We start from the raw sequence: 27,608 nt of genomic DNA on the forward strand, positions 1-27,608 counted from the left end.
CAGCTGGGAGCTTTGACATTACATCTCATCTCCACATCAACTTGGACCCATGCTTGTGTGGCCTAGCCGCTTGCCTTGGTAGCTTTGTGGGATTAGGTCAGAAAGAATTTTCAAGATGACAGTTGACCTTATCAGTACAATGGCTTAGTGGTTAGTACTTCTGCCTTGCAACCCAGTGGCCCTTGGTTTGATTCCCAACAAGGACAGTGTCTGCATAGAGTTTGCATATTGCTCCAATGACTGTGTGGATTTCCTTCCACAATCAAAAGACATGCTGGTAGGTTAATTGGTCATTGGTGATATTCTATTGAGTGTGCCTAAAATGGCCACCCCAATTGCAAATAAGCCCCCATTCACACTGCAGAATCCGACTTTTAAATCGTGCATCTTCACCTAAAATCGCACAATTTCAAAGCCACATGTCAGTGTGACTTCATGCACAGATGTCTATGCAAGTCACACCTGAAATTGCCAAAAATAGTGCAGGAACTTTTTTTTTTTCAAATTGGTGCAGTACCACAAAGTCGACATTGCACTGATTTGAACAGTTCCATTGTCGACAATATGGTGCAACCTGTCATGTGATTTGGACTAGTGATCGACCGATATCGGTTTTTCGTTGCCGATACCAATACCGATATTTTGGCCATTGAATATTGGTATCGGCCGATATTGGCTGATATTTTCGTACATTTAAAAATAAAATTATTTTTTATTTTTAGCACTTGACAGGTACTGTTGTGGAGGGATCTGGGGGTCTAAAAGACCCCAAACCCCTCCTTTGCACTTAAAAGCATTCATGTTTTGAATGCTGTCATTTTTTTTAACCTGGCGCCGACTACCCAGAAATTATGTCATGACATCTTTTCTGGGTTTTACATGGAGACCCGATCAATGCCGAATTCGGGTCTTCAGCGGCCGTGCAGGCTGCTTGCCCGGGTCTCCCGGTGGGACGGGAGAGCCGGGCGAGCCGCAGAAGGAGGCAGGAGGGGGGGGATATCTCCTCCCGCTCCTAGTAATGACAGCCGAGCGGCTTCTCAGCCACAGCCGTTGTCATTACAAGACAGCCGACCGTTGGCTATGGACGCCGGTACCGGCCAAACACTTTCCCGAAATATCGGCAATATCGGTAACCTCAGGGGCCGATTCCGATATATCGGGGAAAGTGCATATTGGCCCTCGATATATCGGCTTTGCCCATAATCGGTCGATCCCTAATTTGGACCTGTCGCATGACAAGCGGCACCGGTGTGAACTGGTACTTAATGCTGAGTCCCCAAAGAGGAAACTGTCATAAACATTACATTTTAAAAAATCCATAGCCCAATTTGTTTGCGCTGACAAAATCTTAATTGCTGGACATGTCTATAGTACAGCGTCTACCTCCTCTGCCTGCCTCTATATCAGTATATCTACCACTGAGACGCAAGTGCCAGATTGTACCATCCATTACTGTATTAATTGATCTGTGTCCAAGTGTTTTAAATTTAGTAATATTTTAGTAAGTATGTAATAGTAAATTACAACTTAGATTAGCATGATTAATTATTTTTATGTTTGTCAATGAGCACACTGGATTTATCTTACCAATGACGAATAAAGCATCTAAAAAGGCAAATGAGGGACAAATACGTTGTCACAGCAATGACACAACAACTTTTGCCTCGTTTTACACAAAAATAAAAAGCAAAGTGAAGTAATCCTGAACACTGACTTGTGATTGGTCAATACATGAGATATAATGGAAGCAGATATATATATTTTACCTGACACGCTGGTACCTTGGATGTAGGCCCATGGACAAGCTATAAAAAGAAAGATGTTTAAAAATTACCAACTGTATGTATGCATACGCTGAAATAATGTGAAATTCAAGGAAAATCGAAGCAGGACTCTAATATATAAAAACACTGAATTTTTGCATGTGACCAATTTTTTCACAGAATGGCGGAGCCATAATAATTCTGTGGTGCCACTACTGCCAACTTTGGACCTTTGCGGTCTGTTTTATAGGAGCACAAGGTATTGAGGTGGAATAAACCTGAGCAATTCAAAGTGATGAAAACATACATAAGCAAACGTTACCTTTAGTGATACCCTTGTATCAAAATGATCAACAGAGATGGATATAAAAAGCTTAAAGTGGAATTAAACTTCCATTCATTGTTTATGCCTATAGGTAAGCCTATATTAAGGCACGTACACACTATAAGAAAATTGGGTGAGAATTTTCGCCCAAAGAACTTTGGCACTACTTTCGAATAGTGTGTACACAACATTTGATAGCCAATTCCGACTTTTCCTACGAAAATTCCTGAAGGGACAAACTCCAAAATGTTTCTGGTACGGGAACAGAACGAATGATTTTCTTTTAGTGTGTACCACTTTTGTCTGATTTTCATCCAAGAGAAAGCGGAAAAGGAAGACTGCGCATGATCAGAAACAATAAACAACAAAAAAAAAAACCTTTGTCGAACGAGAATTTTGGTTCATCGGTTCTGATTTGCTGTAAAACGAGGAAAATTGGGCGATCGTTCGCCCAATTTTCTTATATTGTGTACCCCACATTACCTTTAGGTTCTGTAAATATCTCCTAAGGCTGACCATACATTGGACCAGTGTTAATTTCGTCGACTAAAACTGACTAAAACATTTTCGTCGACTAAATGAACAAAATTTTAGTCGACTAAAATAAGACTAAAACTAAAACAATTCAGATGACTAAAATACGACTAAAACTAAAATGGCATTTTAGCCTTAAGACTAAAATACGACTAAAACTAAAATGGCATTTTAGTCATAAGACTATAACTAAAACTAAATTGAAATTTGCTGCCAAAATTAACACTGGTGTAGTGCTGTGCTAGTGCATGCTCAAAGCCTAATACCATAAATAATAACATATTCGATTTTTCACTCCAGGACCAGCAGTAGTATATAATGAGTTTGGAAATTGTAGAGAAATGCTTAAATAATGCATTACAAATTACAATTGAACTACACCCATTCGATTATAGATGACTAAAATTAGTTTTAGTCGACTAAAATGTAAGATGTTTTAGTCGACTAAAATGTACTGGAGTTTTAGTCGACTAAATACGACTAAAACTAACACACTTGCAGAAGCCTAAAATGGGACTAAAACTAAAATGCCATTTTAGTCCTAAGACTAAGACTAAAACTAAATTGAAATTTGCTGCCAAAATTAACACTGCATTGGACGAATTTTGAAAGAGTTTTTTTTGTTCAAATTTCGCACCATTAGTGGGCTGCAACAACGGCCAATTTTCACTTTTTCATAATGGATACAAAGCATGACATCACTGCCCTACCACTCCATCTAGTCCAATCAGAGAATGCTTTGCATTCATTGAGAGAATGCAAAGTATTCAAACAGTCAAAGAAAATGCCTCCTGTGCATGAATGTGGTAGCCTGGTACATGTATTGGAGATAAATTCACTTCACAGGGATACACTTCAAGCTTTGCTGTCCTTTAGGACTGGGGTGTCCTGAAGTCTCTACAATAGATAAACAGAAAAGGGTGCACCAGCCTAGTTCAATATTCCACAATAACGCTTTATTAAGGGATAGTCATAAAATATACTCAAAAATGTATGGATAAAAACATGCTCACCAAGCTACTCCTCCATAGCTGAACAGTTATGGACACAGTGCACTCCAGAGTACAGGGAGACCCTACCGGGGTCCAATCTGGCTGATGCGTTTCAAAGGTTACGCCTTCCTCATCAGAGCCAAACCGAACAGTTATGGACACAGTGCACTCCAGAGACAGGGGGACCCTACCAGGGTCCAATCTGGCTGACGCGTTTCAAAGGTCACACCTTCCTCATCAGAGCAAAATCATCACCGTGGTTTGGCTTTGATGAAAAAGGTGCAACCTTCCAAATGTGTCAGCCAGATAGGCCCCTGATAGGGTCCCCCTGTATTCTGGAGTGCAGTAGGCCCATAACTGTTCAGCTACGGAGGAGTAGATCGAGGAGCGTTTTTCTCTTGATACATTTGGGAGTATATTTTATGATTATTCCTTAATAAAGCGTTATCATGGGATATTGCACAAGGCTGGTGTGCCCTTTTTTGTTTATGTTTTGGAATGCAAAGTGGTCTCTGAACGGTGCCAGTACTGAGGAAACAAGCAGTGCCCACTATAGTGATTTCCAGCTTTCATGGGGATCGACCAGGTGTGGCATCTACATACTTACATTGGTACAAGCTGATCCAATGTCACTATGCAAATATATCCATATTTAAGCTTAAAGAGGAAGCAAAGCGCCATTTTTTTTTTTTCTGACCTGCAAAGGGCCCCATTGTGAGTTTCAGTGGAAGAAATAATGCCACATTGTTGGTGTCAGTGGAAGAAATAGTGCCCCACTGTTGGTATCAGTGGTAGGAATAGTGCCCTATTGGTGGTGTCAGGGGAAGGAATGGTTCCACTTTGTTAGTATCAATGAGAAAACAGTGCCCTGTCATTGGTGTCAGTAGGAGGTATTATGCTCCACTGAGGGTGACGGTGGAAGCAATAGTTCCTCATCATTGGTGTCAGTGAGAGGTATTATGCCCCACTGTGGGTGTCAGTGAAAGGAATGGTTCCTCATAATTGGTGTCAGTGGGAGGCATGGGCATCCGCAAGGGGGGGCAAGTCCCCCCCCCCCAGAATCTCAACTTCTCCTTTAAAGTGGTTGTTAAGCCACTTAATACCATCCTGTCTGGTGTATTTAATAATCCTGTGTCCGTGTCCCTGTGTCTGTGTATGTGTTTTAAAAAAATTTGCCTTTCTTTACCAGTTTTCAGGGTGCCGATTGCCACTCACGTGACCCACTGGGTCTCTCCTATCCCCAACTGACAGCTGCCTGCAGTGGGCGGGGCCAAGGATTCCCCCACTGACATCAGTAAGGAGGGGAGGAGGAGAGAGGTGACGGGTCACGTAAGCGGCGATTGGCACTCTGAAAACTGGTAAAGAACAACTTATTTTTATAAAACACAGACACAGGGACACACAGGATTATTAAACAGACTGTAGACAGGATGTGAAACTTTCAATGAAACTACAGCAGCAGGAGGGGAGGAGGGGAGGAGGCGGGGCACTGATATAGGAGCAGACAGGCAGGGAGGGAGGGGGGAGAGAGGACAGGAGAGCTGTGGATGATGGAGACACATAGACTGACCACGGTGTCAGGGCTCAGCAGTCATGGTATACCGTGGTCAGTTTACAGAGGGGAGGACATAGTCAGCCAAGATCAGCCAGGTATTTCAGGTGATACGGGGGGGGGGGGGGGCAAATTACACAGCACAAGCACTGTGCTGTATAACATGCTTTAACCGGTTGCCGACCGCCGCACGACTATATACTGCGGCGGTCAGCCCCGGCCAGGCAGAGTGACGTATCGGTACGTCACTCGCCTGTCACTGACTTGCGAGCCTATCGCGGGCGGGCGCGCGCCCGCCGAGGCGCGCGCCCGCCGCGGCTCGTTCACAGGCAAGTCAGTGCGTGTGACCGGCGGACTCGATGTCCGCCAGTCACACTGCGATCGCTCCTGTGAAGGGAGAAAGACAGAGCAGCTTGTGTAAACAAGCTGCCTGTCAGTTCTCCCTGTGTAAAAGTGAAGATCTGTCCGTTCTACTATGTAGAACGGTTGATCTTTGCTTTTACACCAATAGGAATGTCCCTACACAGTTAGAATCACGCCCCTAGGACACACTTAACCCCTCCCTGTCCAATAAAGTTAACCCCTTCCCTGCCAGTGTCATTTTTGCAGTAACAGTGCATATGTATAGCACTGATTACTGCAGTAATGTCACTGGTAACCCCAAAAGTGTCAAAAATGTCAGTCAAGGGTCCGATCTGTCCGCCGCAATGTCGCAGTACCGAAAAAAAAATCGCAGATCGCCGCCATTACGCGTTAAAAAAAAAAAAAACAAAAATGACAAAATCTTTCCCTTTGTTAGTAAACGCGATAACTTTTGCGCAAACCAATCAAAATACGCTTTTTGCGATTTTTTTTACCAAACATAGGTAGCATAAAACAAATTGGCCAAAAAATGTTAAAAAATTTTGATTTTTACTTTTTTTTTGGGGAATTTCATATAAAAAAATGTGAAAAATATTGTTATTTTTGCAAAATTTACGCTCTTTTTTTGTTTATAGCGCGTGATCAAAAAATCGCACAGGTGATCAAATACCACCAAAAGAAAGCTCTGTTTGTGGGAAAAAAAGGACGTCAAATTCGTTTAGGTACAGCGTCGCACGACCGCGCAATTGTCCGTTAAAGTCACGCAGTAAAAAAGCGCAAAAAAACCCCTGGTCCTTTAGCAGCCAAATCCTCCGGGGCTTAAGTGGTTAAGGGAACAGGATCAATATATATTTTTTTTTTTGGGTTAACAAACGCTGTAAAAATAAATTCTGCCATTTCCCCCTTAAAAATAAATACTGCCCCTCCCTGAAAAAGGTTCTGCAGACACCCATGGTGAGAGGTATTATGCCCCACTGTAAGTGTCAGTGGAAGGAATGGTTCCTCATAATTGGTGTCAGTGAGAGGTATTATGCCCCACTGTGGGTGTCAGTAGAAGGAATGGTTTCTCAGCATTGGTGTCAGTAAGTGGTATTATCCCCCACTGTGGGTGTCAGTGGAAGGAATGGTAATTGGTGTCAGTGGGAGATATCATGCCCCACTGTGGGTGTCAGTGGAAGGAATGGTTTCTCAGCATTGGTGTCAGTAAGTGGTATTATCCCCCACTGTGGGTGTCAGTGGAAGGAATGGTAATGGTGTCAGTGGGAGGTATTATGCCCCACTGTGTGTGTCAGTGGAAGGAATGGTAATTGGTGTCAGTGGGAGGTATTATGCCCCACTGTGGGTGTCAGTGGAAGGAATGGTAATTGGTGTCAGTGGGAGGTATTATGCCCCACTGTGTGTGTCAGTGGAAGGAATGGTAATTGGTGTCAGTGGGAGGTATTATGCCCCACTGTGTGTGTCAGTGGAAGGAATGGTTCCTCATAATTGGTGTCAGTGAGAGGTATTATGCCCCACTGTGGGTGTCAGTAGAAGGAATGGTTTCTCAGCATTGGTGTCAGTAAGTGATATTATGCCTCAATGTGGGTGTCAGTGGAAGGAATGGTAATTGGTGTCAGTGGGAGATATCATGCCCCACTGTGGGTGTCAGTGGAAGGAATGGTTTCTCAGCATTGGTGTCAGTAAGTGGTATTATCCCCCACTGTGGGTGTCAGTGGAAGGAATGGTAATTGGTGTCAGTGGGAGATATCATGCCCCACTGTGGGTGTCAGTGGAAGGAATGGTAATTGGTGTCAGTGGGAGGTATTATGCCCCACTGTGGGTGTCAGTGGAAGGAATGGTAATTGGTGTCAGTGGGAGATATCATGCCCCACTGTGGGTGTCAGTGGAAGGAATGGTAATTGGTGTCAGTGGGAGGTATTATGCCCCACTGTGGGTGTCAGTGGAAGGAATGGTAATTGGTGTCAGTGGGAGATATCATGCCCCACTGTGTGTGTCAGTGGAAGGAATGGTAATTGTTGTCAGTGGGAGGTATTATGCCCCACTGTGGGTGTCAGTGGAAGGAATGGTAATTGGTGTCAGTGGGAGGTATCATGCCCCACTGTGGGTGTCAGTGGAAGGAATCGTTTCTCAGCAATGGTGTCAGTGAGAAGTATTATGCCCCACTGTGGGTGTCAGTGGAAGGAATCGTTTCTCAGCAATGGTGTCAGTGAGAAGTATTATGCCCCACTGTGGGTGTCAGTGGAAGGAATCGTTTCTCAGCATTGGTGTCAGTGAGAAGTATTATGCCCCACTGTGGGTGTCAGTGGAAGGAATGGTGCCTCATCACTGTTTTCAGTGGGAGGAACAGTGCCCCAGGGGCCACATTAAGGCAAGCAAAGGGCCACATCTGTCTCATGGGCCGCAGTTTGGAGACCACTGCTCTATGACACTTGTATCATTCAGAGCTGCTCCATTCATTTTCCCACAATCCTTATTTTTTTTCCTGCCTGACCATATGAAATCTGTCAGACATAATGAATCAGTTGGGGGTTAAGCTATAAATGTATTCACAAACAATCTAGGATTCGCTCTGGATATAAAACAGAAGACATAAATTGGCACCAACTTGCTGATGCCGTCTCGCAAATAAAAGTGACCAGCTCATCTTCTATTTTCTTGAACCCATCAAAGTCATCGACGAAGAAGACGTGTCTCTCGCTGGGCTTGCTGCCAATGTTCACTAACTCGTTGTAGTCTGCATCCGCCACGCCAATCGCAAAAATGTTGAAGCCTGGAAGGAGGAAAAAACAAACATCGGGTAAGTAATCCAACTTTCATCTCTAGTGAGATTGATGTCTGCTAATAGCATCAGCCAATCCCCTGCTGGGTATTATAGGTGCAGCAGGGAGGAGAACCATCGAGTTTATTTTACTATCTAATTATAGGACCATTGACTGGACATGTATCAAAGAGGACACTGCTGTCCATTTAAACCTCTAAGGACTTCTCCCTTTAGAAATATGTTATCCACCAAGCAATTTGGTGTAATTGTGACATTTTCTAACATCCATGGTTTTTAGTCTACATTTAGGCACGGTTCACACCCATGCAAACTGCAAAATGCACTATAATCCATTTACCATGGTTTCCTATGGTACACGTTCACAGCTATGCATTTTTGGAAGGGGGAGGGACTTTTTTTTGCGCAGCAGATTGCTTTTTGCGTGTAAGAGACTTCAATGGACCCACACTAAAAAAGCAAGTGTTGTGTTTAAATGCGTTTTTACAGACATTTTGCATTTTTTTTTCTCCATAACATAACTGGGAATAGCTGGTTGTTAAGGAGCAGATGGCCGCCACGTCCTCCATAACCAATGAGTCATCAGCTGTCAGTGGGGTTTCAGCAGGGTGACAGCTAAATGTAAAAAAAATAATTACTGGCAATACAAAAATTTGGGAAAAAAATGGCGTGGGGTCCCCCTCCAATCCATAACAGGCCCTTCGGGTCTGGTATGGATTTTGGGGGGAACCCCACAATATTTTTTAAACATTTTGGCGTGGGGTACCCCCAAAATTCATACCAGACCCGAAAGGTGTGTTACGGAATAGAGGGGGACCCCACGCCATTTCTGTCCCGATTTTTTTTATTTCTGACAATTCTTTTTTTAACATTCAGCTATCAATGGGGAACCCCGCTGACAGCTAATGATTTATCAGTTGTTAAGGACGGGGCAGCCACCCGCTCCTTAAAGGAGATGTAAAGTCCAAAGATTTTTTTATCTTAATGCATTCTATGCATTGAGATAAAAAAACTCTCTGTGTTGCAGTAGCCCCCCTCAAACTTATCTGAGCCCCCTCTCTATCCAGTTATGTCCACAAGCGCCTCTGCTGTCCGGGACTCTCCCTCCTGATTGGCTGAGACACAGCTGTGGCGCTATTGGCTCTCGCTGCTGTCAATCAAACTCCGTTAATCAATCAGAAGAGAGAGGTGAGGTAGGGGGTGGGGGCAGAATTATGTCTAAATAGATACCTGGAGCTGCAGCTCAGCTCGGGTGCCCCCATATCAAGCTGCTTGCTGTGGGGGCACTCAACAGGAGGGAGGGGCCAGGAGCTCCAGCCAGGAACCCAACAAGAAGAGGATCCAGCTCGTATCCCTTCTCAGAGGGGCAGCAAGACTGCTGCATGTGTAAAGAAACTCTTGGCTTTTAACATGTGTTATTGTTCAATAATGCACTTTCACGGCTCATACAGAGCAGCCATTTACCGCTAAGTCATTTCATCTAGGGTTATTAGACCTCCTCGGGACTATCAATCATAATCTGCCAGTGTAGTCTGAATTTTATTAAAACCCTTCTCACTTTGGAATGTACAATTTCTTCTGAGGTCCCAGTGTCTGTTGATTCTAAGCCTCATAATACTGCCATTCATCAGAAGCACAGGGCCTGACCGCTTTAATAGAAGCCAATGTCATTCCTAACCTAAGCTGTTAACTAATACAGAGATAATTTGCTAAGAGAGATTGGCAACAAGGAAGGGAAGGAGGGAGGCATAGATAGACAGGCAGACAAGTTCAGTGAAATTCATAAAGTCTTGTAGATACTCTGCAGAACTTCAGGACTTCTCCACATAACAAATATTGGTTACAGGTACATGAACCTCCTGCGGTGGGGTTGGCATCACTGACACCAGCGTGTCCATTCCACACTCCATCCTCAGTCCATGAATTATAATAATAATTGCATGTTTTAGAATTAATTTAATTACAATGAAAATCCTTCCAGTTCTATTATACAGCTTTAGGCACGCCCCAGAGTGGCTACCAAAATCCTAATTTAAACAATTAGATTCACTTATAGGCTCCTTCTTATGGCAATCCCAACCAGCTAGATTTAGCAGGAAAGTTTTATGCAGACCTTGGACGCAAGGGGGCTTGACTATCCCAGACTTTCATACCTACTTTTTGGCGGCCATGCTTACCCACGCTCATATATGGTTTACTGTATCTCTGATGACACAAATGCCTCAGTAGTATAGGAAGCTGCGCATTCAGGATCCTCCTACAGGGGTCTGAGAGTCTCTTAACCGCCCCTTACAGTCGCTATGAGGTTAGTTATTAAAGCGGTAGTAAACTCATCCAAGAAAAAAAACCAAAAACCTGCAAGACAAAGGCATAATGAGCTAGTATGCATCGCATACTAGCTCATTATGAAACACTTACCTTAGAACGAAGCCCCGACACGGACCCCCGGACATCGCTGTGGGCGCTGACATGATCCCTCGACGTCTCTTCCGGGTTCGGCGGCTCCGGCGCTGTGATTGGCCGGAGCCGCGATGACGTCACTCCCGCGCATGCGTGAGTGATATTCCGGCAATTCCCGGCAAGGAACTCTGAAGGTCCGGGGGGACCTTCAGATCGCATGCGCCGCACTCATCAGCGGCTTCATGCAGTGGTAATATCTCCTAAACCGTGCCGGTTTAGGAGATATTAATTGTAACTACAGGTAAGCCTTATTATAGGCTTACCTGTAGTTAAAAGTGAAAAAAGCGGGATACTACCGCTTTAAGGCCTAGCATGCTGTCATTACTAAACCCAATATAATGAGGGGTAAAAGGCAGTGCTTTAAGTGGCCCAAAAGAGGTGCCGGTACTCTATTATAGCCTATAAATGTTTTCACCCCCCCCCCACCCCACACCAGGGTCCCCACAGAGCACCCCCCCTGGCCTGGGCTGGGACTCCGGAGCAGGGGGACTCACTGGTGGTGACTGGTCTGGCTCTGGAGTGGGAAATATTCTTGGGGGGGGGGGGCAATTGAGGGTGCAGATGTCCAAAATGAGCGTACTGGTACACTAATGCGCACAGAGAGGTGGCGGTATGCTCAAGAGCCATATTTGAAAGTGGCGATACTGAGTACCAGTGCATACCGGCCCACTTAAAGCACTGGTAAAAGGTCCCCATCAACTCCGCTTTGGTTTAATCCCATGCTACCAGAATTTCATTCCTTACCAGACCCCAGTCTTTGGGCTGCTAAAGGAATCAGATACCTTTCAGATATTTGTGATGAGAGTGCACTTTTTACGTTTGATAGGTTGAAAGATAAATTTACACTGCCTAATGCGTTCTTCTTCTGATTCCTGCAACTCCGACATGCCTATGCAGCGCAATTTGGCTCTTTGTTTAGATTGGAGCAAGACGATTTGGAGGTTCTCCTCCGGGATGACACTCTCAAAAAAACACTTTCTGTGATCTACAAGTCACTAGTCCGTTCATGTGGGACAAATATCAGTATGCGTGTCAAACCACTTCCTAAATCTCAATCTTTCATGTAGCACTGCCCCCTAGAGGACTGCTGAGAATTGCACTTTCTAGATTCCCCTGGGTTACCCATAGCACTAGTCTGTGGAAACGTATCACTTTAAATGCTTGGCTCAGACAATGAACAGTCCAGGGGATTTGTTTTTTGTGTTTTATTTGGAACTGGGATAGGAGAAGGGATGAGTGGGATACTCCAACTATGAACTATACACAATTCTGAGGACAACTAGCTGTAGTATGCGGCAAGGCCGCTGCTTCACCTTGCCACAGAAGTGAAGATAGATAATGTGCTCCTATTTGAATGATTCTTCAGGGTTCTAGCTTGGCCTCCTTTCTCACTTGCTGTGTGCACTGACTCCTGTCCACTGACTCTCCACTGGAGCAGTCCCCTTCCTTGGCAGACCCCTGGCAAGCTTCCCGGTACTCACGGACACTGTTTTTCCCAAGGTTGCTCTGCCTCCAAGTCCACTTGTCAGTCTCCTTGACCTCCTGGTTCAGCACCACACTCTTGGCTCACTAGGCCGATCGCCTGTGACCACCTTCCACAACAGACAGGAGGAGAGACAGCCGTCACCCTCCTCCTGGGACCTGGCTTCGCGCCCAAAGACACCCTGCCACATGTGCCCTTGGCTTTTATAACATATCCCAGGATGCACCACTGTTTGTGCCAACCCACTGGGATAGTTACAAAGCCTGTGTGTCACTGGCTGGGTTTCCTCCACTGTCCAACAGGCTCCCCTATTGGATACAGTGGGGACACTCCCTCAGCCCAGATGAATCACACACTGGACACATTCAACAGACCTAACTATTAAACAGGCTGCCCTGTTAAGCAGATGGAGCAGACTAAGTTTTACCTGCTACTCTCCTGTTAAGCAAGCAGAGCAAACTACTCTCTCTTTGTAGCACCTATCTAGGAGGGTGCTACATTTAAAAATTGAGCTCATATCATTTCCAATTCCCCCTGTGCCCCATGAGGGGAGGGACTAGTAATTGTGCTAATCATTTTCGGCCAAGATTATTAGAGCAACTATCAATCTCTCTTCTCATAGCACAAAGATAGGTGTAATCCTGGACCCTGACCTGTTCTTTGAGCCCCACATTCAATCACTGTCCAAATCTTGTAGACTTCACCTTTGAAACATGATGTCCCTTTTTAACCACCGAAACCACCAAAATTCCCAGGCTGTCTCTCACCTTGACTACTGCAACTCTCTATTCATTGGCCTCCACACAGGCTATCCCCACTTTAGTCTATCATGAACGCTACTGGCAGACTAATCCACTTTACCAACTGCCCTTCTCTGCCAATCTCTCCACAGGAATCCATTTGCCCAGCATATAAAAGTCAAAATATTGCAACTGAAAATCCTTCCACAAATCTGCCCCCCAGCTACCAATTTTTTCTCAAGATGTAAACCAAATCAAACCATCCTCTTTGCTGTACCTAAGACTTCCTGCTCTCTAGCTCCCTTATCATCTTCACCCATGCTCACTTCCAATACTTCCCCAAAGCCTTTCCTTGTGGAACTCCCTACTCCAATCTGCTCGGCTATCTCTTACTCTGTCCACCTTTAGGTGATCCCTAAAAACTCAATACTTCATGGAAGCCTAGTCCAACTAACAATTGAATTTTACTTTCTCTATTGGCTTAGCCCTACAGAGTTATTACATTGTTGTATCACTTGCCCTTCACTTTTGATTGTAAGCTCTTGCAAGCAGGCCCTCCTGATCCTCTTGTCATGAATTGTATTGTAACTGTACCGTCAACCTTTATTTTGTAAAGCGCTGCACAGCGCTCACATCTATGCATGTCAAAAAGGCACCTAAAATCACATGCTTTCCAGAAACACACAGAAACGTGATGCCCTTTAGCAGACGCACGACAGTTAACTAAATTGTTAGTGGCAACCCCATGCATCTGCAAACCATGTGGTTCGGTGTGGTGGTTTTTGGAAAAGAATCAGGGACTTCTTTTTCGAGTTTCTTGTGTAAGCAGCAGCCCATTGAACTACATGTAATGCCCTACAAACCGACATGCAGGAACATGAAAAAAACACAAGGCTGCCACTTGATTGCATCTGTAGGTGTGAACCAAGCCTAATTCCAAATGACAATGCAGAAAGATAGAAGGCAAGAAACTTCTATATCCATCTATGACCATACCTTCCAAATGCATCTGGCTGGCAAACGTTACAGTTTCATCTTGAGAGCGCCCGTCGGTAATCACCACCAAAACCCTGGGCACACCTTTTCTCATGCCAGATTCCGCAGTAAAAATATCTTCTCGAACGTGCTTAATTGCTCTTCCTGCATAACAAGGGAAAAAAATTATTACTTCTGGAAAACCTTTAACCAGAATGACTAGTCTACTAAAGCTGGCCTTCGTTTTCTAAGCAGTGTCAGCAGCTGATTTAATCACTTACTGAGCATGCAGCTTTTTTACCTTTTATTCCTTGCCTATGTTGCAGTATAAGTTAGTACCACAACCACTGCTCCAGGTTTCCTGTTTCAGGATGGCTCCTTTCTCTTGGCTGACATCAAGGTGGGAGCAGATGGCTGCTATTTTTTACACATGGTGGCCCCAGTGGATGTGCGTTGACCCTTGGGATGCATTCCCGCCCAGGTCCAGGCTGACGCGTAACTAGAACCTTCAGGGCCCCGGTGCAAGAAACCATGAGGGGCCCCCCAGATCCCTGGCTGGGGCCCTTCCCTTCAAGCCTGGGGGGAGCACAGTGGGGGGGGGGGGACCAGGGGAGCACACAGGGGCCCAGAGACAGCAGAACACAAGTGAACTGGATAGGAGGAGTGGCGGGGGCAGCATACAGAGAAACCAATCTCCTCCATTTTCCTCCTGCAGCTACAGGAGGAAAAAGGAGGACAGTGATTTCTCTACATGCTGCCCCCACCGCCCATCCTATCCAGGTGTACAGGGGAGCCACACAGGCCCCCCGGCGCATGGGGCCCGGTTGCAATTGCAACCCCTGCAACCCCTGTAGTTACGCCCCTGGGTCCAGGGTAGACAGGCAGGGTGCTGGCAGCCCTGTTTCTGCAACCATCTCTACTTAACTATCATTTGTAGTATACATTACATTCCCCTGCTCTATCCCTGTATAAGGTGTCTTTCCAAAATGCACGGGTTCTGTCCTGATGTCTCTTATAAAATTTAAGCCATGATATGGGCATTCTATGATTTTTTGGGGTTTTGAAAAACTTTTTAGCCATGTTCACACAATAACAAGGATATCGTTTTTTTTTTTTTTTTGTTGCATGTACAGTAATGTAACTGTATACTTTGTGGATCTTTTGCAGTAAATTTGGCATACTAGCCTTTTATGGAAATATACAAATTTGTCTTATTTGCTTTAAAAGTCCCATAGGGATTAAGTATGATACTTTCCTTTCTCATGCAGCATTCTATGCAGCCCCCCTTGCATGAAAGGATCAGAACTGTCTGCATCTCCAAACACTGTGTGCATCAATAGAAGGACACAGCCTCATAGTCTAGAATGGCAAGGCCCTCCCCTACTCCTCCCTCCCCTCTCCTTTCCCTACTTCAGGCTGGAGACTGCACTGTCCACTGTTAACACTTTCATGGTTAAACTGGACTTTCAGGAAAGCAGCACTGAGCAGGAGCCAGATGCATTGAAAGTTGTAAACTGCAAGTGCTGGGTTAAGAATTTTAACAAATAGTTTACTGGGAAATGTTAATTTTATTGTGTTTAATGTGCTGAGCTAAAAAAACATTAAGGGTTTATTATTACTTTAATGTCTATTTCATCACAATAGACCTATCAGTGCTTGTTACATTACCGGTGAACAGATTTCACATATCAGTTTAAATAAACAGCTCAGCAAGTGTTGATACAATATCCACTGAACACTGTTAATTTGATATTATTATTAAAAATACAGTAAATCTGTGACAATGCAGCTTGAGCCAATGTACACACTACTCGGGGTGGGGAAATAAAACAAACAGCAATCTATTTTATTAAGTGCCAGGATAAATTTATCGGACCTCACAAGATTTCCCTATCAGCAGTAGACAGTACTAAAGGGGGGATGTTGGAAGTTGCAACAGACCCCACGTACCTGTTTTCGTGTTCCCGCCTTTGTAAGAAATGGCATTTATGCCAGCCAGAAGAGATTTTTTATCTTTATGTGAGTTCAGCTTAAATTCTGTCCTTGCATCATCACTGTACTGAGCGACTCCAACCTGAATGGGAAGAGGTACAATGGTAAAGCCTTGATTTAATTTAATAAATGTAGTATGCAGCTTAGCAGAGAGAAGGACATGCAGCTTACCCAACTGTTCTGAATTAATAATTTTTAGACTGAACTTCAGATATACTTCACTTAAAATAGGAAAGCCTTAAAGCCAATTAAGCTTTTTTTAAATTGCAATTATTATACTCATGGCCCATACTGGCTAGCCAGTGGGTGGTGGCGAAGTATAGGTTCTAATGTTTCCCCTAGGGGGTTTTCTGAGTAGGATTGTTGTATGCTTTACAAGAACTTTTATCTTTACGTTGAACTTCTACTTTATATGGGAACCCTTTATGTTGAAAATGACTGGTGGTATACTATTTGGATCCTTTTTATATTTGTTCTTAATGTTTTGATATGTTCCACCTGCGTTGTGGACCTTATTTCTGATGTCATTCTTTGCCTACAATTTGTATCCTCTTTGGAAAAAAAACTTTCAATAAATATATTGAAACAGAACTTTCATTAAATAGGCTAAATACATTTTAAGTGCATTCTTCAAAAAGCAGCCACAGCCTGAGTAAAAAAGCCTATAACTTGGAAGCCAACATGCAGCATAGAAGTTTCTTTGATCTTTGTGTGAAAGCAGTAGTTTCTTGTTGTGGAAGCAGTGGTGTCTCTGCAAGCAGCAGATTGGGTATGTCCAGCTCTGACTCAACGGGGTGGGAAGGGGGTGGCGGGGTGTCGGACCTCTGCTTCTAAACAGAGATCAGTGGTCTTTCTCTGTGGCATGAGAGAAAACATTGCAACATGTAAGGTGCTACTACCTTAAGTCCAAAACCAAAGAGGTAAATATATATCTGTTGTCCGACTTCAAACTCCACCAGCTGCTTATAAGTACCATTAAACTGAAGATATAGTTGGCAATCCTGTGTGCAAACAGAATCCTTTATTGAGTACTTCAGAGTTACAAAGTTCCAAGATACATAGAAAACACTGATTTCTTTTTGCCCCTGGGGGTCTTAGTCAAGTGACTAAAGCCCCCTGGGACAGAAACGCAATAGTGTTTTCTATATATCCTGGAACTTATTACCCAAAGTACTCTGGGCATGACCAAGATGGTGGCCCTTCGCCACCAGGCATTCCTAAGGTGATGGCAGCTATCACCACCTGCCAGACTAAGCTAGCGTCCAAGATAGATGCAGTCCAACTGGACATCAGTCTGATTTGCCAGGATCTGAACAAGATCCCCTCAAGGCTTACCACCACTAAGCAGCGAGTTGGCCATGTAGAGGATACTGTAATGGAACATTCGTGCCCTGCAAACAAAGATCAGAGGTTAGACTGGAGGACCCAGAGAATCGCAGCTGCAGAAAAATTCTTCAGATCGTGGGGTTTCCCAAAGGCCTAGAGGGTAAGAACCTCAACCACTGTATTTACTGAAGAACTGATGCCATCCCTGGTGCATGCGGCCCAGCTCTCCCCATACATCACGGTGGAGCAGGCTCACCGTGTGCCACCTATGCCGGGTCCAGAGGGATGTTTGAGTGGAAGACAACATTAAATTACTCCTGTTCCAGGATTACACAATGGAAACCCCCGAAGTACCCAACAACAGATTCTTATGCTGTTTGCACACCGGATTGCTGACTATATCTTCAGCTTAATGCTTTTCTGCAGCATGCTGGTAGAGAAGAGGCTATTTTACTTAGGATGTAGCTGCTTTCTAAAGAAAAAAAAGGTATAGTAATTTGCACACTTTTTATTTTAGTTCAGCTGGGCTTTAAATGTAAATTTTCATTAGCTTTAGTCTTCATGAATATAGTTCAGACATGTTACGAAATACAGCATCGGTATAGTTTTTGAAGCACTCCTTCAGCTCCGGTTAGAGACTTGGTCTAGGCTGAGGGGAGAAGGAAGCATTACCTCAATCTCTGCTTCCCTAGTGATTACACATACACATTACATACATGCATCTAGCATGAAAAAATAGATGCTAATGTCAATTTCACTGAGGCAACTCTTGGCTATGTAATAAAGCTGCAAACCTAAGCACATATGAAATAAGTGACATTTCATTAGTGTGCCAGGTCCCTGTAAAGGATGTAGAGATACTTTCACAAGGCTGACAGGTTCATTTAAATGTTGGACTAGTCTTACCTGTGTCCCCTCAGGGCCAATCTCGGCCATGGCTCCAGCTGTGCTGTACAGAAAGCGGGTGACTTTGTGAAAGTTGTCATCTCCGATACTCCAGGATCCATCCACCAGGAATACAAGGTCCGCTCTGGCAGATTTACACACTGACATTTGGAGAACACAGAGAAGCTGAAATATTTCTGATGACTGACAAATGATGTGAGCAAATTTACAAAGCTAACTTGCACTCCTATGTTCCAACATCAGGCAGAGCATCAGAGCAGACACCATAGTACATACATCCCCCGTACCCTTCCCTACACATCCCAGACAGGCAGCTCAAAATTATGTTTACTAATCTGGCAATCTGCTTTGGATAACATATTCTTAATTTGGTTCAAATATACACTATATTAAGCCCTATCATATTTTGACAACAAGGAGTATCAAAATTAAAAGTTTCAATTTTCCCCAATTGTGTCAAAAGTATGGTAAAATACATTGGAGTCCATGAGGACGGTAAAATTATGGTGGTTTTGTAAGGATGCAAAGGGCTTTAAATGGCTCCGGAGGGTTACAGGCATTCCTTTCAACTACCTTGGACTTATTCTTGTATATATATATATATATATATATATATATATTTTTTTTTTAGAGAAAAACAATAAAGAAAACAAAATAAAAACAAAAATAATCAAATACACAAAAAATAACACAAAAAAACACTAAAGCTAAACACTAAATCTATTGATGGATCTTTTTTTTTTTGTAATCTCCATCCACACAGACAAAGTCACTGGAGGAATTCCCCAAGCACCCTCAAGCATCTGCAAATGTGCTGCATTTTTGTGCATGCCAGACCCTGCGGTGCACATTTTCGGAAAAAAGTGTGGGACTTCTTTTCCGTGTTTCTCACGTGTCAGGAAGCCCCACTAAAATGAATGGTCTCCCTACACAAGACGCGAAGGAACATGCCTAAGCATGGTCGCATCTGTAGGTGTGAGCCAAGCCAAGAGTTCCCAGTTCAGTTACTTTTTGCCTATAACCAATCTGCCAAAACCACTCTGCTGATCCCTAATTGGCAACACAACAAATGCTGCTGATGGAGGTGTTTGTTACCTTCTCGAGCTGCAGGAATGGTTGGTGGTGGAGTTGGAGGTCTGGTTGGTGCTGCTGTTGGAACTGGCACTGAGGAAAAAGAAATAATGAAGTTATTTACTCTGAAAAAATAATTTTCAGAACATGTATCATACTGTGATACAAGACATTAACTCACAGGTTGTTTCCACAATGCTGACGCCGGGTCCTTCGGCCTCCTGCATCTGTGCATAGAGGGTGATCCTGTATCTGGAGTTGGGCATAAGTTCGTTGAAACAGTGACGAGATGTTCCACTAGCCAGGACAGCTTCTTGCTTGGAGCCATCTGCAATGAAATAATAAAGTTGAACTCTAGACAATCAGCTATATACCCAGATACATATATGGTAGCTATTGTACCTGCCAAAGTAGTAGTATTTATGTCCATCCAGTTCTCCAGTTCTGAGATTACACAGATCTACCACTCAGCCTATCCCTGGCTAGCAGAGGACCTTCTCTGCTGAAGTTGCATAATACAGCTAGGTCTTGTCCCTCCCCCAGCATTTCATTGGAAAGCACAGTACAAGCAGCAGACTAACATGCTTATCTTTTTGTCATTCTGCACTCTCCTCCTGTCAGCATGTTCCGTGCACTGCAGCACAAGTGATTGGCTACCTGTACTGCTGCTACCTGTAGCACCCTCTAGTGTGCTAATAGTGTTATTGCAGACAAATTTAAGTTTATGACTCATGGTAAGTTTGTCAGAAATTGGGTCAGGGTTACTGCAGGTCAGACTGGATGGCTCCACAGAGGCAGGTATCTGATACCCCCCCCCCCCCCCCCAGAACTAGAAGTTTGGACAAAATTCCAAAAGTTAGTGGGCAGAGGCGAGGAGGTACTGATCAGCATACTTGAGGGAACTTGGCCAATCCCCAGGCTGAATGCCCTGGCAGGGTGGCTAGGTCATCTCCTAAATATGGTGGAGCTATGCCAGCAGGGGAGTCAGGTGCAAGATTGCAGAGGAGGCTGTCGGTGGCCTAGGAGGGACCCCTGGGTTGGGGGGGAGGGGGTTCTGCCTCCAGGCTGGTCTCGGGCTGCCTTAGGAAGATCCTATCAGCATTACGATTTGAGGAGGAATCTTGCCTAAAGAGCAGCAGGGAGCACAGAGGACATCAGCACACCCAGGGATTCATAAGATTGCCACATGTTGCAAGCTTTTAGGGGGGCAGCGCTGTGCTTAAAGTGATTGTAAAATCTTTTTTTTTTTTAAATAACAAACATGTTATACTTACCTGCTCTGTGCACTGGTTTTGCACAGAGCACAGAGCAGCCCAGATCCTCCTCTTCTCAGGTCTCTCTTCTGTGCTCCTGGCCCCTGCCTCCTGTTGGGTGCCCCCACAGCAAGCAGCTTGCTATGGGGACACCCGAGCTGAGTCACAGCTACCTGTGTCCATTCAGACACAGAGCCGTGACTTGGCCCCACCCCCTCTCTCTCTCTCTCCTGAGTGGCTGACTGACTTTGATTGACAGCAGCGGAAGCCAATCGCGGCACGCTGCTGCCTCAGCCAATGAGGAGGGAAGTCCCAGACAGCTGAGAAACTCCTGCAACATCGCTGGATAAAAATGGGTCTCAGGTAAGTATTAGGGGGGCTGAAGGGAACTGCTGCACACAGAAGGTTCTTTTTTATATCTTAATGCCTTTTACAATCCCTTTAACCCTTCCTATCCCTTGCCCTGGGAGATCTTCAGAGCAGTCAGGTGGGCTGGCAGACAAGCTGCCAGAAGGGCTGGTAGTTCCTGCAGGTAGTGGAGCGAGGAGCAGTTCTACAAAGGAGATACTCCTGCATGTAGTCTACTGCACACTGTGCTATTTTTCTAAGGGGACTAAGAGCTCCTAGACCTTTGCTGTTGATCCTTAAAGACTGATGGTGTCAAGGAAAAAGAACAGTCTGGGATCTTTTCTTTGTACATAGGAAGCTGTCCCCTTTCATTGTTTCAGTCAAGTTGGGCATCCCATAGCCCCTCTACCCTATCCACGTTGTTACCCCAATTAAAACAACAAAACCAAGTTCAGAGACTGATTTCTTGTGTCTGGATGTGAGTGAAAAATACTTGTTGCCTGGCTGTGCAGGAATAGGGGAGCCAGTTACCAACAGCCCCTGTGGGGTTAGTGCTACATACCACTCCCAGTGGGAACTCTGCTGTACCATAAATTGGAAAAGAATGACAAGTCGGATTCAGGTACATAAAATGCTATCATTAAATGGTGTATTTATTAATACTGAGCTGCATTAATGCGTATCTTTTTTTTTTAAAAAAAAATCTGCCTGGAATTAGGCTTTATATAAAATCTATAGTGACAGCATACACTTTTATTTTATAACATCAACATTGTAATAACATTACAAACAATAGTTCTTTTCGAAAAAACAAAGTAAGCTTACTTAAGGAATATCCTTTCATGTTGTGAGTGCTGCCTGTCCCCAGACCATTGTTTTTTCACAACTTCCTGGATTCCCTGCATGCTTAGTAGCTTCTCCTAAATTTCTAAGGAATACATATCCCATGGCACCTGGCGGCCTACAAGCTATGATTCCTGTACCGACTATGCCCCCTGATACTCCTCCTCTCGACGCCTTTGTAGTTCAGAAGGCAAGCTCTATGAAATGTGAAGCAGGCTAGAAATAATTGGCATATAATGTCAAAATGAATAGATGATTGACCATAGTTGCCCTTTAAATTCCTCTATAAAACAATTTTGCCAAAATTTGTGAAATTCAAAAGGATAATAATATGCTAGTCAGCTGACCCCCTCAAACCAGGGATCCATGGAACCCTAGGGTTCCTCTAGAAGCTGTTAGAAGTTCCTTGATCAATGAACAGTTTCTGCCTTTCAGATAAGTAACCGCTTATAGCCAGGTGCAGTCTGTATTCCCCACTGCAAGTTGGTAGGAACTTGATTCCTATATGATTTCCTTGGTCATAGGGAGGCAGCTATCCAATTGGATGCCAATACCCCATGTGACTCTGGTGGCCATCTTGGGTCAGGCAGTGTCTATTTAAAGTGGAAGTAAACCCTTCTATCATTTTCAGCAAAGGGAGCTGCCATCTTTGCCTCCGTTTAATTTTCAACTGCCATGATGCTCCACATGTGATCAGTTATGACACCGACCATTGGATGGTTTGACAGTTTGGTTGAGAGCACATCCAATGTGACAGTTAGCATTTCCGGCATGCCGGGAATGTAACTGTTTTTTTTAAACTATTAGATCCTTGGGTTTACTTCCACTTTAAGACTCTGGATCCTGGGCTTGGCACACTTTATTTTGCAAGTCGCTAGCATAAGGAAAGAAACCCCATCTGTCAGGGACAGTACTAGAGATTGTGAAAGGTTCCACAGGAGAAGGGACAGTGTCTACCCTCCAGGAAGCCTTGCCCTTTGGGTGTGGACCAGCCAGGCCGCATTTGGCTTCTCCGTAGCAGACACTGTCGGCATCTTCATTCTGCATCTTATGGGAACACCGCTGTCTCAGGGTGTGCTCCCTGCTGGGTCTGTTGCTCTTGCTGATCTGTTCTACAATATCCTGCTACTGCCGAACTTGGACTTGTGTATTTTCTGCCTGCTGCACAATGCTGCACCTAACCCACATGCTGAAAGCTATTTTTTCAAAGCTATTTGTAAGGGGGATTTCTTCCCACTGGCCACAAATGTGGGGTTTCTTACACACACGCTTTCTGCCCAGGTCTGCCTGTTAGTTTTTAAGGCGGACCCGATCAGAAGATTCATGCAAATCTATATGTAGGCAGGTTTAAATGGTCCAAGAAAAAAAATGGAAAAGTACTTCATCCTTTTCTATTTTTGTCCAGATATGACAGATCAAAGGTAGCTTGATGTAAGGCAAACCCGTTTTCATCTCCGGGTCTGGGTTCAGTACAGTTCTCATCTGGCTGCCCATGGATCCAACAAGGTTCCTCAAAAGGTCCGTTGTCAAATGCGGACAAGAACTGAATGAGCCCAGGTGTCGTAAAAGTGACATCCATCCCATTCTACTCAGCATCAGAGCTGTTCATGGATCCTCGGGTGAACAGAGTGGATAAGGCCTGTCTAAAAACCCTTAGGAGCATTCTTCCCAATGACCATCATGCTGATATACCGTAAGCTATGAAAAATAATAATAATTAGTAGGAGTTCCCTAAGACCAGAAAAATAATATTTGAAGGGTTCTTCCATGTTAAAAAGGTTGAGAATGGCTTCTCTAATGCCCCATACACACGTGCAGATTATCTGAAGACTTTTGTCTGCAGACTTACCAAAACCATATAATATGAGGTCAAACCTAAACACTTTCAATTTGTATGCAATCCGGCAGGCCCTTGCACTACATAGAAAAGGTAAGTCTGCAGACAAAAGTCTGCAGATAATCTGCACGTGTGTATGGGGCATAAGGATTAAGAACTGAAGCCCATGGACAGAGGGTGCTTTTACCATTTTGCATCACATTGCCTCTATGGAAGATTCTCACTTGCCTCGTGATAGGAATGGCTTTGCCTGGGCCTCTGAAAGCTACATTTAAAAGCAAATTATCATTTATTTACTCTAAAATTAAAAGAACATATCCAATAGTTTTGCTTCAAAGTTCCTTTAGAAAATTGGTATCATGAAAGCTGAGAGTTTAGTACTCTTGTTTTGCAGCACTGTGGGGAAAATAGATGATGTCAGCACTCCAATAGAAGTTCTGAAGGACTTTTGTAAATGGTTCAGTGTCTCCTGTAAATTACTATGAAAACACATCTGTATACAGTAAATAATGACAATAATTAAAGTCAGAGTTGTATAAAGTACTCGAAACCCATACTTGAGTAAAAGTACAAGTGCTCGATCAAAAAGTGACTTGAGTAGAAGTGGAAGTGCTCGATCAAAAAGTGACTTGAGTAGAAGTACTAAAGTATTCAACATTTTTTGTACTTAAGTATTGTAAGTAGTTTTTTTTTTTTAATTTTGCTACTCAAGTACTGAAAGTAAAAGTACCAGTAGTTTTGAAAAAAGAATTGCTACTCAAGTACTGAAAGTAAAAGTACAAGTACTGTGTTATGTAGTTATTAAAAAAAGAAGTCAAAAGTTTGAACATCATATTGTTTTTTATTATTTCAAATGCAGCTTTTATTTATACATACAGTAGCATTTATTTTCGTATGCGCTGATAATACACACGTTTTGAGCTTCATGAAACCTGCCATCTACTGTTCTGGCAGTGGTCATTTTTATAATAGTAACGAGTAACTATGCAGCACAAAAAAAAAATATCGGAGTAGAAGTATTAAAATCATCGAAAAAATGTAATGAAGTAAAAGTGGAAGTAGGAGAAAAAAATTCTACTCTAGGAAAGTACAGATACCCTTTCAGTACTTAAGTACAGTAGTGAAGTAGTTCTACTTAGTTACTATACATCTCTGATGAAAGTTGAACTTGAGGGATTATCCAGTCTGTAAAACATGCTGGCATACTACTGCATGACACCTTGTGAACTTATCTCGTTAATTCACATCTGATGGTTTTATGGCGTTCCGGGAGTACGGTTATGGCTACAAATCCGAAATTTTCACAGAAAAGATGCTGTCTTCTCGCACACAGCATCTCTGCCCATCTCTCCTATCAGCTGCTTATTCACAGGAGCTTTTCTAATTTGGGAATGAGTTCACATAACACAAAGTGCTCTGTGATCGGGGAGGAGGAGGGGAGGAGAGGGCACATTGGCTGCATGCAACTCTGCAGTTGCTGGATCTGAGACCTGAAGGTCCAGTGTCAGAGCGCCAGAAGTATAGCTATAGCTGTGCTCCCAGCACTCCATAAAAATGTAAATTGTAAATCAAAGGGATAAGTCCACCAGGTGGCATACAACTCGTTGGACTTAAAGCGGTTCTTCAGTCAGTTCTGCAAAAATAAAAAGTCAGCAGATCCAAAAACTGTCCTTGCTGACTTTTAATAAACACACTCTTACCAGTCTAGGGATTCAGCACTATCCAAGCCCGATCAAAACTAGGTACCCCCCCCCCCCCCCCATAAAAAAAAAAAGAAATATGTTCCAAATATAGTAGAGGCGGGTGAAGTTTAACCCCTAGTAATCCAGAACATTTGCCAAATTGGCTGAATTGATGGAGTTCAGCTTTAAATAGAACATCCTTTTAAATATTCTTTGTCAGGGAAAGCTAACAATGGAGCACCATATTGCTCCAGATTAGAAGGAAATTTAGATTGGTTCAAGCCAGCATAGCTCAGAAGAATTACATATTGAGAATATAGATAACCTCCAGATGATAACGTTGGACCTTGTTCCAACTTTTTTCTTCTCAGTGTAATGAAAGCTTTTAGTTCTTTTGAGCTTGTGCTCTAAAGGTTTCCATACAGATGGAAATCAGGAAGCCTGTTGACTTGGGTATTTGTTTAACTCCAATTGTGGCTTCACCTACAACAGCCACCTTTCCCATAGATGTAATGCTGTCACTTGCTCCTAGATGCCCCCTAGGAAATTAACCTGGAAGAATGACACCTGAATTATATAGATCTGTGTCCATCCAATAATTCTATTTAAGTCCGAACTCATAATCCAAAGATTAGCCAATGCCAGACATGGGAGATACAGCCAGCATTAAAGTGGTTCTAAAGTTAAAATATTTTTTACCTTATTGCATTCCTCGCATTGAGGTAAAAAATATTTTACCATTTGCTGAGTCCCCCTCCCTAAACACTAACCTTATTACTCTATCGATCCTCTGCTGTGACCAGCTGAAGCTCTTCTCTATTCACTTCTTGCTTTCACAGGAGGCTCTGAAAGCACCCAGGAGCCATTGGCTACTGCTGCTCTCAGTCAAATCTTGTGAGAAGGGAGCAGGGTATGGAGGCGAAACACGCTGTGTGTGTCTATGGACGCACACATCTCAACTCAGAAGCATGCCCTTACATGTGCCCTTAAGGCACACTGCTTGCTTAGGAGGCACACGCACAAGAGGAGGAGCAGATAGACGTGGTGGGGGGACCCCAGAAGAGGAGGTAAGGGAATGCTCTGTACAATAAGATGTTTATTATTTTAATTTTAAAAAATTGCCTTTACAACCACTTTAAAGTCAAAATAGGTAGTCATACTAGCCAACAACAAAATACTACAATGATGAGGAGATACAGAAAACAGAGCCTCTATTAATCTGCAAGGTGTATCCGAACCCCAAAATAAAAATATACATTGTTGCAGCAAACAATCCCTTAGATCTGATGGTTGCATTCACTTTTTTTAGACTATGTTTTCTACAAGTACAGAAAACACCTGTTGATCCTGTCAAAAATCCAGTGCCATTGTACAACACAGCTTCCTGTGCTATGAACTAAAATCTGAAATACAATTATCAGCTTTCCTGTCTATCTTCTGTGACCTGCAAAACAACTACCCTCTATGTTCTGGAAATTAGGACTGGGGATAGTGTTTCTAGTCAAAATCAGGAATGCAGCCTAAGGTGAGAACACTCCAGATACAATTAAAGTAGATGGAGTTATAAACCTATGGTAGGAAGTTGTTTAATGACAAGATCACCACATAAAAAAAAGAAAGAAAGCCTAAAACAATTATTGCAGCCACCACATCCAAGTACTGAAATAATGCAATATGTTACCTTTTTGTTTTTTGGTTTAGATACACTTTTAACTCTATCATGGCAATTCTACCAAAGGATACAATCAACTAGGTTGGTTTAGGATGCTGGGCTTGTGGATGGTGGATTTTCATTGTTTATTTCATTTAATTTTCAAATCGGACCAATTAAACCCTCACCCTAACCTTTTGGACTAGGTGAGAAACAAAAAATATGTGCTAGTCTAATAAAAAAAAATGAAGGAATAGTAGGAATACCAATGTACATGGGCTGTGTTTGAGTGGAAAACACAGGCAAACAGTTGCTGATTATCTCCTGACTTTGTTGACTTTATGGGAAGTTGGAGGTCTCTTGGAGGGTTTTTCCACTCAAACCCAATATGCATGTTTTTTTAGACTTGCCTGCAAATTTAGGTTTTAGTTTACAGCAGGGGTCTCCAAACCTTTCAGTACGAGGGTTTTCAGTTTACCAAAGCCAAGAAAAATCCAATAAAAATGTGGTCCCCCTTACATCTAAGTCCCCATCAAAGTTCCCTTTACTTCAGTGTCCCTCTTACATAACAATCCCCATTACAGCCCCCCCTAATACAAGGGTCCCCATCAGAGTTCTCCCTTACATCAGATCCAATCTTGCAACAGCCCATATTTGGCCCATAGGCTGTAGTTTGAACACCCATGGCTATAGCCTTCAGACTGTAAAACTCAAAACCTGAATGTTCACTGGT

At 43.5% G+C, this 27,608-nt stretch overlaps 1 protein-coding gene across 1 annotated transcript in view; it reads right to left on the reverse strand.

The window, feature by feature from the left end:
- COL14A1 (collagen type XIV alpha 1 chain) overlaps positions 1 to 27,608 on the reverse strand; it is a 278,477-nt gene that overhangs the window by 73,845 nt on the left and 177,024 nt on the right. The window contains exons 25-31 of the mRNA XM_082259358.1: positions 19,443 to 19,589; positions 19,286 to 19,354; positions 18,191 to 18,330; positions 15,917 to 16,040; positions 13,988 to 14,131; positions 8,135 to 8,299; positions 1,767 to 1,805 (exon numbers count right to left, since the gene is read on the reverse strand). Of these exons, the coding sequence (XP_082115484.1) occupies positions 1,767 to 1,805; positions 8,135 to 8,299; positions 13,988 to 14,131; positions 15,917 to 16,040; positions 18,191 to 18,330; positions 19,286 to 19,354; positions 19,443 to 19,589 (828 nt within the window). The remainder of the gene's footprint in view (positions 1 to 1,766; positions 1,806 to 8,134; positions 8,300 to 13,987; positions 14,132 to 15,916; positions 16,041 to 18,190; positions 18,331 to 19,285; positions 19,355 to 19,442; positions 19,590 to 27,608) is intronic.

Source organism: Pelophylax lessonae (genome assembly GCF_965119305.1).
Source record: "Pelophylax lessonae genome assembly, chromosome: 5".
NCBI lineage: Eukaryota > Metazoa > Chordata > Amphibia > Anura > Ranidae > Pelophylax > Pelophylax lessonae.